The 14,052-nt window shown below is 37.9% G+C and overlaps 1 protein-coding gene across 1 annotated transcript; it reads left to right on the top strand.

Annotated features, from left to right (window-relative positions):
* Positions 1–5,203: 5,203 nt before the first annotated feature.
* Positions 5,204–6,124, top strand: MC2R (melanocortin 2 receptor). Its single transcript, XM_040478477.1, has one exon. The coding sequence runs from the start codon at positions 5,222–5,224 to the stop codon at positions 6,113–6,115; it is 894 nt and encodes a 297-aa protein (XP_040334411.1). The 5' UTR covers positions 5,204–5,221; the 3' UTR covers positions 6,116–6,124.
* Positions 6,125–14,052: the final 7,928 nt, after the last annotated feature.

Genomic DNA, 14,052 nt, shown 5'->3' with positions numbered 1-14,052 from the left:
AGACATTACAACTGATAGCACAAAAATGCTAAGGATCATAAGAGACTACTATGAATAGTTATATGCCAACAAATGAGATAACCTAGAAGAAATGGACATATGCCTAGAAACATACAGTCTTCCAAAATTGAATCAAGAAGAAATAGAAAAATGAACAGAATGATTACTAGTGATGAAATAGAATCAGTAATTAAAAAAATATCCTCCCAAAAAACAAAACAGTTTACACAGGTGAATTCTACCAAACATTTAAAGTAGAATTAATACATATTCTTCTCAAACCATTCCAAAAAATTGCAGAGGAAAGAATGCTTCCAAACTCATTCTATAGAACCAGAATTATCCTGATAACAAAACCAAAGATACCACAAAGAAAGAAAATTACAGGCCAATTGATTCAGAAATCCTCAGCAAAATATTTGCAAACCAACTTAAACTATACATTAAAAGGATCATACACCATGACCAAATGGGATTTATTCCAAGGATTCAAGGATGGCTCAACATCCACGAATCAGCCAACATGATATACCATATTAGCAAAAAGAAATATAAAAATTGTATGATCATCTCAATAGATGCATAAAAAGCATCTTATCAAATTCAATATTCATTTATGATAAAACTCTCAACAAAGTTAGGAGAGAGAAAATGCACCTCAACATATTAAAGGCCATATATGACAAACCCACAGCTGATGTCATATTCAATGGCAAAAAGCTGAAAGTTTCTCCTCTAAGATCAGATATCAAAAGACAAGAATGCCCAGTTATGCCACTTTTATTAAACATAGTATTGAGAAGTCCAGTTACAGCAATGAGAGAAGAATAGAAATAAAAGACATCCAAACTGAAAAAAAATTTTACTAAAACTTTCAATATTTGCAGATGACAAACACTAAAGGCTCCACCAAAAAAAAAAAAAAAAACGTTTCAGGGTATAAGATTAGTATACATAAATCTGTGGCATTTCTATACACTTATAAATTATCTGAAAGAGACATTAAGAAAACAATATCATTCACAATTGCATCAAAAAATACCTAGGAATAAATTTAACCAAGGAGATAAAAAACTTATATTCTGAAAACTTTGAAAAGTTGATGAAAGAATATACCAAATATACCATGCTCGTGGATTAGAAGAATTAATATTGTGAAAATGTCTATATTATTTAAAGCAATTTACAAGCTCAATAAAATCCCTATCAAAATACCAATGGCAGTTTTCACAGAACTAGAACAAAGAATCCTAAAATCTGTAAGGAAATATGAAAGACCCCACATAGCCAAAGCAACATGGAGAAAGAACAAAGATGAAAGTATCCTGCTTTCTGATTTCACTATATTACAAAGTTATAGTAATCAAAACGCTATGGTACTGACACAGAAGCAGACACATAGATCAATGGAACACAGAACAGAGTCCAGAAATAAACACAGACTTACATGGTCAATTAATCTTTGACAAAGGAAGCAAGAATATATAATGGGAAAATTATAGTCTCTTTAATAAATGGTGTTAGGAACACTCGACAGCTACATGTAAAAGAATGAAACTAGGGGCGCCTGGGTGGCGCAGTCGGTTAAGCGTCTGACTTCAGCCAGGTCACGATCTCGCGGTCCGTGAGTTCGAGCCCCGCGTCGGGCTCTGGGCTGATGGCTCAGAGCCTGGAGCCTGTTTCCAATTCTGTGTCTCTCTCTCTCTCTGCCCCTCGCCCGTTCATGCTCTGTCTCTCTCTGTTCCAAAAATAAATAAACGTTGAAAAAAAAATTAAAAAAAAAAAGAATGAAACTAGAGCAATTTTTTATACCATTTACAAAAATAAAAAATAATTTAAAGACTTATGTGTAAAACTAGAAACCATAAAACTATCAGAAGAAAATATAGGCAGTGAGATCTTGGATATTGGTCTGAACAATATTTTTTTGGATCTGTCTCCTCAGGTTAGGGCAAAAAAGCAACAATAAATAAATGGAACTACATCAAACTAAAAGGCTTTTGCACAGCAAGGGAAATCATCAACAAAATGAAAAGGCAACGTATTTGCAGCCCATTTGCAAGATATTTGCAAATGATATAACCAATAAAGCATTAGTATCCAAAATGCATAAAGAATTCACATAACTCGATATGAAAAAGCAAACAATCCAATTAAAAAGTAGGCACAAGACCTGAATAGACATTTTTCCAAAGAAGACATACAGGTGGTCAACAGACACATGAAAAGGTGTTCAACATCACTAATCATCAGAAAAATGCACATCAAAACCACAATGAAATATCATCTCACATCTCACAGAATGGCCGTGTCAAAAAGACAAGAAGCAACAAATGTTAGCAAGGATGTGAAGAAAAAGGAACCCTCCTGAACTGTGGATGGGAATACAAAATGGTGCAGCCACTATGGAAAGCATTATGGAGTTTCCTCAAAAAATTAAAAATAGTATTACCATATGATCAAGCAATTCCACTCTCAGTATTTATATGAAGAAAATGAAAACAGTAATTTGAAAAGATTCATACATCCCTACGTTCATATGTTCATTGCAGCATTATTTACAATAGCCAAGATATGAAAGCAATCTAAGGTCCATCAATAGATCAATGGATAAAAATGTGGTGCATGTGCACACACATGCACACACACAAACACACATGAATATTGCTCAGCCATAAAAAAGAATGAAATCTTGATATCTGTGACAAAATGGATGGACATAGAGGGCATTATGCTAAACAAGACAAGAAAGACAAATACTGTATGATTTCACTTATATGTAGAATCTAAAAAACAGACAAAACAAAACAGGTACAGAGAATAATTTGGTGGTTGACAGAGGAGAAGAGGAAGATGGGTAAAATAGGGAAAAGAGACTAAAAGGTACAAACTTTCAATCATAAAATAAACAAAACATGAGGATATGATGTACAGCATAGGTAATATACTCAGTAATATGTAACAACCTTGTACAATAGCTAGATTTATTGTGGTAATTGCTCTGAATGTATCTAAATGTTGAATCACTATGTTGTACACCTGGGACTAATATAATATTGTATATCAACAACACTTTAATACACACACACACACACACACACACACACACACCAAGTCTGATCACATTTAATTCACTCAAGTAGAAGACAGGAATCTCTTTCCAGACAGCATCTCCATAGGTGGTTCATGCTGGACAGTCTTGAGCCCTGTATTATTTGGTTCTCCAGAGAACCAGAACCAACAGAAGATGATAGATAGGTAGATGATAGAGATAGATAGATAGATAGATAGATAGATAATAGATAATAATGATGATGATGATGATGATGATAGATAGCTAGATAGATAATAGGTAGATGATAGAGAGATAGATAGATAGACAATAGGTAGATGATAGATGATAGATAGATAGATAGATAGATGATATGAAGGGATCAGTTATAAGAAATAGGCTCACACTATTATCAATGCTGAGAAGTTTCAAGATCTTCAGTCCACACGCTGAAAGCCCAGGAGAGCCAATGGTATAGTTCCATCAGGAAGGCTGCAGCCTCAAGACCCAAGAGCTGATGTTCCTGTTTGTGTCCAGAGGTGGGAAAAGACCAACGCCCATCTCAGCAGCAGGTAGAAGGAGCTCCCCCTCACTCATTGGAGGCTTTTTATTCTACTCAGCCCTTCAACAGATTGAATTAGGCCTGGTGGAGAAGGTAACTTGCTTTAATCAATATACTGATTGAAGTGTTAATCTCACCCCAAAACACCTTCACAGACACACCAAGAATAATGTTTGACCTAATATAGGGCCCAGTCAAGTTGACACATAAAATTAACCATTATTCACCCCATCCTCCTGAACACGTGTGGACACTTGAGCGCACACTGACAACTTACAGATTTCCCTGGACCTAAGTAGGTGGAACTAGAGTGACTAATCATGTTGGTTTGCCTGGGGCTAAGGGAGAAGCCTGATACTTGCCTTTCAGCCCTAGGCAAACAGAGACAAATTGATCAGCCTAGGCAGAACCCTATCAGTTGCTACCAACTGCCACTCCACATCTTTCTTAACATTGACTTACCTAATTCATAAACTTCCACCTTAATACATGACCTATGACTTCAGTCCATTGTAAGGAAATTAATTCCTTTCCAGGAGAAATCTTACTGTAATATAGTAATGTGTGCCTTGCAGACTTTTGATCAAATGCTACACTCCTAGATTTACTTTCCCCAGGACAACCTTACAATATGGCAGGTGGCTTCCCACACACTCAAGTGAAGGGGAATTAAGCTCCACTTCTTGAGGGGAAAAGTATAAAGAATCTGTGACTTTTAAAACCATCATCTTGGCGAAGGCAAATTTTATACATTTCATAAAACTACCTGTGTCCAACTATCTTAAAACTAAATCAGTAAAAATTCCACAAGCTCTCACCAGAAGCAGACTTCTCAAAATCATTCAACTATCATCTATCTACTCAGCCCTTTCTAATTAAGGGAAATTGAACCCTTCTGCTGTCATAATTCAATTGCAACACCTTGAAAATATTGGGAGTCTCTAGAACTACCACTCCTGTGAGTTCTACCTTTGAAACGGAAGTAATAACACATTTTCATAGTCAGTTTTGGGGATGACACATCAATACTCTTGCCATTACCCCATAAGTTGTAGGGTCAGTCAGTGACCCAGAAAGACAAACAGTGGAATAGAAAGAACCTAAACATCTCATTAATTCATTGAATCCAGCCACTACCTCCAAACCAAAGAAGGGTAGTTATGTGCTTTCCTGTTTCTACACATGGCTTTCATTTTTTTTACTTATTTTCTTATTTTAATTTTTCTCACACACAGTTGGATTCATGATTAAGGCGGGGAATGGAAAGGACAGATGACAAAGGATGATTATTTTTATCTCTGGGCTTAAAATTCCACTAAAGATTTTTTTCATAGAGAAGTTAATATGAGGGTCCAGTAAATTGCTGTTTTTAAATTACTACACCATCGTATTTCGTTGAAGCAATAGAGCTTTCTGAAAGAAAATGTGACTTAGTTTTTACTTTGTAGAGTATTTTGCAACTAATGTTGCTGTATATTCTTTAGGTGGTCAGGTGGTTTTACCTTGTACCTCCAACAAGTACTCCAAAGAAGAAAAGATTCTGAAGAATCAGTCAAGTTTTCTGTCTGGTCCAAGTAACATCCCTGTCTTAACCACTAGCAGGAGAAATGAAGCATATTATCAATCTATATGGAAACATCAATGACACAACAAGAAATAATTCAGACTGCCCTCATGTGGTTTTGCCAGAAGAGATATTTTTCACAATATCCATCATCGGAGTTTTGGAAAATCTGATGGTCCTTCTGGCTGTGATGAAGAATAAGAATCTTCAGTCACCCATGTACTTTTTCATTTGCAGCTTGGCCATTTCTGATATGTTGGGCAGCCTATATAAGATCCTGGAAAATATCCTGATCATGTTCAGAAACATGGGTTATCTCAAGCCTCGTGGTAATTTTGAAACCACAGCAGATGACATCATCGACTCCCTGTTCATCCTCTCCCTCCTTGGCTCCATTTTCAGCCTGTCTGTGATAGCTGTTGACCGCTACCTCACAATCTTCCATGCTCTACAGTACCACAGCATTGTGACCATGCGCCGTGCCATTGTCGTCCTGATGGTCATCTGGGTGAGCTGCACAGGCAGCGCCATTACCATGGTGATCTTCTCCCATCACATCCCCACAGTGATCACCTTCACATCGCTATTTCCTCTAATGTTGGTCTTTATCCTGTGCCTCTATGTGCACATGTTTTTGCTTGCTCGGTCCCATGCCAGGAAGATCTTGACCCTTCCCAGAGCCAACATGAAAGGGGCCATCACACTGACCATCCTACTTGGGGTCTTCATCTTCTGTTGGGCCCCCTTTGTCCTTCACATCCTGTTAATGACGTTTTGCCCAAATAACCCTTACTGTGCCTGCTACATGTCCCTCTTCCAGGTGAATGGCATGTTGATCATGTGCAATGCAGTCATTGACCCCTTTATATATGCCTTCCGGAGCCAAGAGCTCAGGGATGCATTTAAAAAGATGATCCTCTGTAGCAAGTACTGGTAGAATTATTAGTCCCTGATTTTAGAAGCCATGGAGATAATATTGTCAAGGGACAGAATATCATGACATACCAACAAATGCTAATGCTTTCCAACTGTCCTTTCCTTCCCTAATGTGCATGAGGATTATCCCACAGACTAGTGTTTGTAATAGCTTAACCCTATGTGAAGTCTTGTAAGTACAACTTTTATAACTAAGGAGATAAAATAATATATTAAAAAGAAGTACAGAATACAAAGCACAGACAGTAGTACAAATTTGAGAGCTTTGCACTAAGGCAAAAACTTGTTCTTCTATAGCTATCTATCAAGTCTGTTTCTGGGGTGGCCTTTCTGGCCTGGAGACCATTGTAATCAATTTCTAGAAGTTAAAGTACAAGGACAAATACTCAGGGCACAAGCTGCAATATCTTTGTAAGTCAAAGATGCCAATAAATTACTGCAGTTGAATTTGCCTATCATGCACTACCACACAGAATCCCTGCTCTCCCTTTCTCCCTCCCTCCCTCCCTCCCTCCCTCCTGCCTGCCTGCTTTACTGTATGTCATCTCAAATTTTTTGGAAGCAGGCATGGTATAAATTATAAATGTCAAATAAGCAACTTTGAGTCTTCAATAATAAAGGAACCTTCTCTGTTAGTCTTCTTTACTCATGTAGTATACCACTGTACCACTGGCCTTAAAGTCCTTTCCTCGTTAAAACTCCTCATGCTTTAGAAGCATGAATTTCAGAGGAAGAAATAAAAATTTAATCCACTTGTTTCCTATATGGAAACAAAGGCCAGAAGAAAATTGTGACTATTTGAAGAAAGTATAACCAGTCTTTGCGTATTTGTTGGAACATTAGGGGTAAAGGAAAAGAGACCCCAAGCCCCAATATATATTTTGGAGTGTGTGTGTGTGTGTGTGTGTGCATGTGTGGGTGTTCACTATTCTTTGGAACTATGGGGGGAAACAAAAACAAAACACCACTTCAAGAACAGCCCTATTATTGAGACCCAAGCCAGAGACTGATGAAAAACATTTTACCTCCTGCCACAGATAAGTCTAAGAGGCAGATCCAGTCACTGGAAAACTTCATCCTACCATCAGCCACAGGAAAGATGCTAGATATTGAAAAGTGGCACCCCAGTGACAATATAGAAAAAAATTGGTAAGTTCATCCATTTTTAATAGTTAAAGCTTAAAAAAGAAGCAAATTCTGACCATAATTCCTCACTAAGTTGGAGAGTAACTTAAAGGGATGAATGATGAGAGGAAAGAAGTAAGGTCTTTAATCCACAGAGCAGGGCTGCTTGGAACACAATGAGAGTGGTTGTGTCTTCTGGAAGAGGAAATACTTGACCCTCAAGGGAATTTTCCTTGAGCTGTCAAGAGAAGAAGCCAGCCACAAACAGGACTGCTGGTCTGGTAGTTGGTTTGACATCAGATGGGGGTAAGCACATGAACTTAAGAAGCAAAGCAGGAAGTACGTAGTTAAAAGGAAGATGGCAGCTGGCACGGTGTACATCACAGATTGAAGATGGAACCCAAAGTATGTCTTGCCTTCTGTGTTCTGTGTTCCTTCCTTGGTTACATCTCACCAAATGCACAATATTATTCTAATGGATGCTAACCTGGATTTAAGTTTTTAAGGACATGTAAGTTTATTTTTCATAAAATCTAAAGCACAGCTTATAAATGATTTTTAAATGTTATTTCCACCGAAGAATAATGTATAAACATCTTTTCTGTGATTAAATTGAGTATTCTCAATAAAATGTAAACTTTCTTTGATGCTGTGCTATTCTATGATGCTGTAGGGGTGAGTAGTGTAACTTAACACCTGTCATAAAAGGTCCCAAACTGCCATGCTTGTTGAAATCTGCATTTGTTTCCATCCCCTCATCACTCCCAAGCTGTCAGTTGTCACATCTGTTGTCAGAGGAAATCACCTAGAAATTCCACCTCTCACTGCCTTTCATTTGTTGCATTTAATCTGAGAAACAAAATCAAGAAGGTTATTCTAATAGTGTATAAAACAAAAATAAAGACTGAGTGCCAAGTCAAAGATATTTCCAATTCTAGGTCCTTAGCTATATTCAAATCAGTTCAAAGTCTTTAATACTAATAATTACTGAAAAAAGTGTGGTTCCCTACCTGTACCTTCATATGTAATTCAAACAAAAGCAGTATTAAGCCTCACACATCTGAGTTAAGGGAGATCAACAAGGCTCAGATTTTTCCCATGATGATCACTTCAATTTTTTTATCAAAATAGCACATTTTAAAACTGTTTTGCTGATGCCATAAGTATGTGTACAGTTTTATTGATAATCTAGCCTTGGACCAGACAGCTAAGATTAAAGGATGAAGTACTATAGCAGACTTGATGTCCTCTTTTTTTTCATCTCTTTGCCTTTCTTTTTGTTGTTCATGTTATTTTTATTTTTTAGTTTTTTTATATAGAAGTATAATTTACATAAAATGTTATATTATTTTCAGGTGTACAATATAGTGATTTGACAATTCTATACATTATTCAGCACTCAGTAAGATAAATGTGGTCATCATATGTCACCATACAACCTTACTACAATATTATTTACTCTATCCCCTATGGTATACTTTTCATCTCTGTGACTTATATTTATTTTAAAACTGGAAGTTTGGACTTCTTAAGCTATTTTATCTATTTTGTCCATTCACCCTCCCACCTCTCCTCTGACAACCACCAGTTTGTTCTCTGTATTTAAGAGTCTGTTTAGTTTTTTGTTTATTTGTTCATTTGTTTTCTTGTTTTAGATTCCACAATAAGTGAAATCATATGGTATTTGTCTTTCTTTTTCTGACTTGTTTCACTTACTCTCTAAGTTCCTATAGTACTTTTGAGCCCTCTCTAGTTGTTGGAGAAGTGGATAAAGTACACCAAAGATGGCTGATTGAACTAAAACAAACTCTGGTGTCTAGCTTAGAGACCCCTCCTCCAGTTTCTTCTTCCTTTGTTTGTTGTGTGTGCAAAAACCCCCACAGATATGGAGGCTGTCAGCTATAAGTTACCCTCCCCACTTACAGTCCGGGCTCAGACTTTGGAGAAACAGTCTCCTCTGATCACGCCGGTGTTAAATAAATCTCCAATCCACCAAGATCTCCGAGTGCCACTTGGTTTTTCCACCAGCATTCCAGCCTGGTTCCATAACATAGTAAAAAAGGAGGGAAGTTTCCTCTTCCTCTCCCTCACTTTCCCATTACTATGTTATGGTCTGAATGTTTGTTTTCCCTCAAAATTCGGAGTTGAAACCTAAACCCCAAAGGTGGTGGTATTTGGATGTGGGGCCTTTGGAAAGTGATTAGGTCATGAAGGTAAAGCCTTCATGAATGGGATTAGTGTCCTTATAAAAGAGACCCCAGAGAGATCCTTCATCCTTTCTACCACATGAGAACACAGCAAGAGAAGTCATCAGCTGTGAACCAGTCTGACCATGCTGGCATCCTGATCTTAGACTTCCAGCCTCCAGAACTATGAGGAATAAACTTCTGTTGTTCATAAGCTACACAGCCTATGACATTTTGTTATAGCAGCCTGCAAAGACTAAGACACCCATTTAGTCATGGACAGATATGAGTAGGTAGTTCAATAAACACCCAATTCTTTCATCCACACATTTACTGGACTGAGGATGGAAAGGGACTGAGAGCAGCCAAAGAGCACCCCCAGATCATCTGTTTAAGAGCTGTCAAATCAATAAATTATGAACAATTGTCAGAGTTGATGTTTCCTGGGCTGTGTGGAGATCTAGGAATTAAAAGCAGTGACAACAGTACCTATGTACTACTGAACAATTACAATAAACCAGGTATTATTCTAAAAGCTTTGCATGCCTTAGTCCTCACAACAATCCTAAGAATAGGTACTATTATACCTTCACTTTCTTCTTCTTCTTCTTCTTCTTCTTCTTCTTCTTCTTCTTCCTCTTTCTAGTGAATAAGCTGAGGTTCTGAGATATTAAGTACCTTCTGATTCAGCAGACTCTGAAGTGATCTTCATGATCCTTGCCTCCTGGTGTTTCACATCATATAACCCCTGTCCCTTGAGTATAGTTGGGACTGTGATTCGCTTCTAACTCATAGAATGTGGCAAATGTGATGGGACATCACTCTCATGATTATATTACATTATATAAAACATCATCTTGCTACAGGCTGGCTTGAGTCAACTGACATTTGGAAAACCTCAGGTAGTAAGGAATTACAGGCAGTCTCTGGGGGCTGGGCAAAAAACCAGAAGTTCTGAGTCCTGAATGCTGCTGACAGCCACATGAGTCTGGAACCAGCCCTTCAGCATCAGATGAGAATGCAGCACAGCTCAGGCCTTGGTTTTAGCCTTGTGAGATACTGAGCAGAGGTTCCAGCCAAGCCATGTACAGTTTTATGAGGCATGGAAACTGGGAGATAACAAATGTGTGTTGTTTTAAACTAATTTTGTGGCAATTTGTTATGCAGCTATGGAAAATGAATATACTTACCCAAATCAAAACAGTGCATGGCAGAGTCAAAAGTCAACTTCTAGGCTGCCACCTACCCCAGAGCTCTGTAATTATGATGCCTCACACACAAACAAATGGCCATATCATGGCATAGTGACTGTTCACTTTGTCTCATTCTACACCAAGACAGGCAAGGTGGGAGCACCTGAGCCTACTGCTCCACCTCACTGGGCACTTAAACACTAAAGTGAGGATGTCACTCAGAAAGAAGGACCCCATTGTTCCCACCCACCTCCAGAGATACTGGCTCAGGGATTTTGCCTGAGGGGAGAAGTAGGCTCCAAAACAAATAGCTCCTAATATCTTTTCAAAGTAGCAGACTTCATTTTCAATAGTGTGGATAAGTTCCCGTACTCTTGAAAACAGTAGAGGTTTGGCAAAAAGCAATTGTGAGAACAATAGATACATTGAAGGTATAGGTGAGTATATATGCTGGGAAGTTTGCTGAAAGAAGTGGGGCAGCAGTGGGAGCCCTCTTAGGGTCAGAACAAATCTCAATCACTGACCTTGAGAACTTTCCCTATAAGCGATCCCAAATTTAGTTAGATTAGTTTTTGGAGCAATTTATGCCACAGGACATTGTGGAAAACAACAGAGTCAGCAATTAGTGGTGATTATCAGCTGGATATGGCCAGGGAAAGAGCCATCAAATAGCCCTGTCCAAGCCATCATCATTCCAAGGCAAACCCAAAACTATATCTCCTGAGGGTGATGAGGGAGCATAAGGCAAGCTGACACCCCACAAATTCCCCCTTGGGTGGGATATGTATGATATTCCTAAGGCACTCCAGACTGTCCAAGAACAAAGGAAAGGGGAAAAAAAATGGTTAACCTATAGAGATCACAGTCATGCAGGAAATGAGTCTTCATCCCTTTGCAACTAAGTTAATGATTTATAAGAAAAAAGGCAATCTCCAGAAAACTATAGATTCAGTTTCCTGGAGCCCTAATATCACCCCCCTCCTCCATAGTGATGTGGGGGACAAAGGCAAGAAGAAAATGTAAATAAAATTAAATTTCTTTATAAACTGCAGCACATTGACAAATACGTGAAGCAGGCAGAGTTGACATTTCTCCAGAACTCCCTACTGTCTTAATGTTAATGCTTTGCTAGAGGGAAAACCAACCTTAGCTTGACAATAACAAGGCCTCCAGTATCTTATGAGTCCTCTTTAGAATATGAAAGTTCTTTTGGAAACTTCCCTATTGCCTTTACCTCCTGTAACTCCATATTCTATAATCAGTCATTCCTCACAACCTCAGTGTAGCGCTTTCTATCTACAGGTCCTGTCCTGATGCTTTAATAAAAACACCTTTTTGCACCAATGACATCTCAAGAATTCTTTTTTGGTCATCAGTTCTGGACTCTCACCACCACTCCAAAACCGCATCAAGGGGAATGTCAGAGGCATAATACTGCATCATACTGCAGGGTGAAATAATTCAGCCAGTCACTAAACAAATAAATAGGCAACTAAAAATAGCAAGCCCTAGAAGGGGAAAAGGGAACCAGGACCCAGAGTTGTTACATTATATTACGTAAAATGCCCTGTTCCCAGTAAAAAATTACAAGACATGCAAAAAACACAGGAAAGTATGATCCATATGCCAGGGGGAGAAAAGCTGGCAATAGAAACTGCCTGTGAGAGCAACCAGATGTCTAACAAAGATGCCAAAGTAGTTATTATAAACATGTTCAAAAAATTAAAGAAAACCATGATTAAAGAAGAGAACGTATGATGGCAATGTCACTTCAAAAACAGACTATCAATAAAAAGATATAAATTATTTTTAAATGCAAATTATAGAGATTAAAGTGCAACAACTGGACGATTTAAAGAGAATGCAGAAGTGAGACCACAGAAAAAATGGAGTAGTGAGCCCCAAGATTTGGTCTTTTCACTGAAGCAAAAACTGACTACATAAAATTTTCTGAACTCTAGAATCTAACCAAACACAGCAACCAGGAAAGTGTTTAATAAAGAAAGAAGCAACTAAATTTCTGTAAGAAAACATATGGCATCTTTTTTTCAGTTTTATTGACATTTGGTTGATGTGCAACACTGTATAAGTTCAAGAGGTACAACAGAATGATTTGACATATATATTGTAACATGATCACCACAATAAGTTTTGTTAACAACCATCACCTCATATAATTACAAAAAAAAAATTGCTTTCCTTGTAATGAGAACTTTTAGGACTTACTCTTTTACTCTTTTAGTAACTTTCAAATATACTATATAGCAGTGATGTGGTTTGAAGTGTTGAAGTTCAGAGCCGACAGCTAAGAAAGAGTTCTTGAGACATCTTTGGTGCAAAAAGTTGATTTTATTAAAGCATGGGGACAGGACCCCATGATGCACTGGGGTTGTGAGGAGTGACTGATTATAAAAGATTTTCTATCCTATGTAGTGGAGGGTGATGTTAGGGCTTCAGGAAATTGAGTCTATAGGTTTCTGGAAATTTTGCTATTCATAAAATTGCTTTTTTCCTTATAAATCATTAACACAGTTGTAAATTGATGGAGACTCATATCCTGCATGACTGTGATCTGTATCAGTTAACCATTTGTTTTTCCTTTTTCTTTGTTCTTGGACAGCCAGAAGTACCTGAGGAATGTCACACATATCCCATCTGGGGTTACAGGTGAGGGTTGTTAGCTTGTGCTTTGTCCTCAGCTTGCCTTTGTTTCCCACATCAGCAGTGTTAACTATAGTCATCATGTTGTACATTGCATCCCAGTAATTATTTATCTCATAACTGGAATTTTCCACCTTTTGACCACCTTCATCCAATTCTACCTCCCCATGGTGGCATTTTTATTACTTGCCTATCATCCCCAAACTTCCAACTTGCTAGTGACCATGGAAATGAAGACCCACATTCCTTGTGTGGCTTGCTGCTGTTGGAGGGAAATGTGGACTTTGTTCTCAAAAATTAAGGCTGTGTGTTTTGCAGTGTCTGGTAGTTTCTCAAGGGACCAGTACAGAAGCTAACTTTTTACCTGCTTTGAGTTAGAGCAAGGTCCTAGAAAATACCCAGTGAAAGCATACACTATCCATAACCACCAGGGAAGAGATGAAGGACAGGGCAAAGAGCAAACATGGCTCTTGGAAATAGTAATATCACAAAAAAGACTTTGCCTGGCAGTACCCAAACTTCCAGCCTCCAGGTTTACATGACATGAGATTAGGGTTGAAGTTCAAGTCAGGTATTTGTAACTGTATGTTTTGGTACTCAGTACTAGCAAAATCTAACACCTACTTAAAAATTATTAATATAACTCTTAATTACTGAGCTTAAGTTGGCTCATTTCCTCTTAGCAATAACTTTTTAGTGCCTAATGGCTTAATAAATATCCAAATTTATCTGTGAGCAGGAGTAATAGATGAAGTTTAGGAGAAAGTGTCCCA

This window comes from Herpailurus yagouaroundi, unplaced genomic scaffold (genome assembly GCF_014898765.1).
Source record: "Herpailurus yagouaroundi ecotype Mexico unplaced genomic scaffold, PumYag 142, whole genome shotgun sequence".
Taxonomy (NCBI): domain Eukaryota; kingdom Metazoa; phylum Chordata; class Mammalia; order Carnivora; family Felidae; genus Herpailurus; species Herpailurus yagouaroundi.
Note: the sequence above shows the minus strand (reverse complement) of the source record. Positions and strands in the feature narration are given on the sequence as shown.

Excerpts from the sequence above, each read along its gene's own strand:
- MC2R (XM_040478477.1), top strand. The coding sequence starts at position 5,222 with ATGAAGCATATTATCAATCTATATGGAAACATCAATGACACAACAAGA.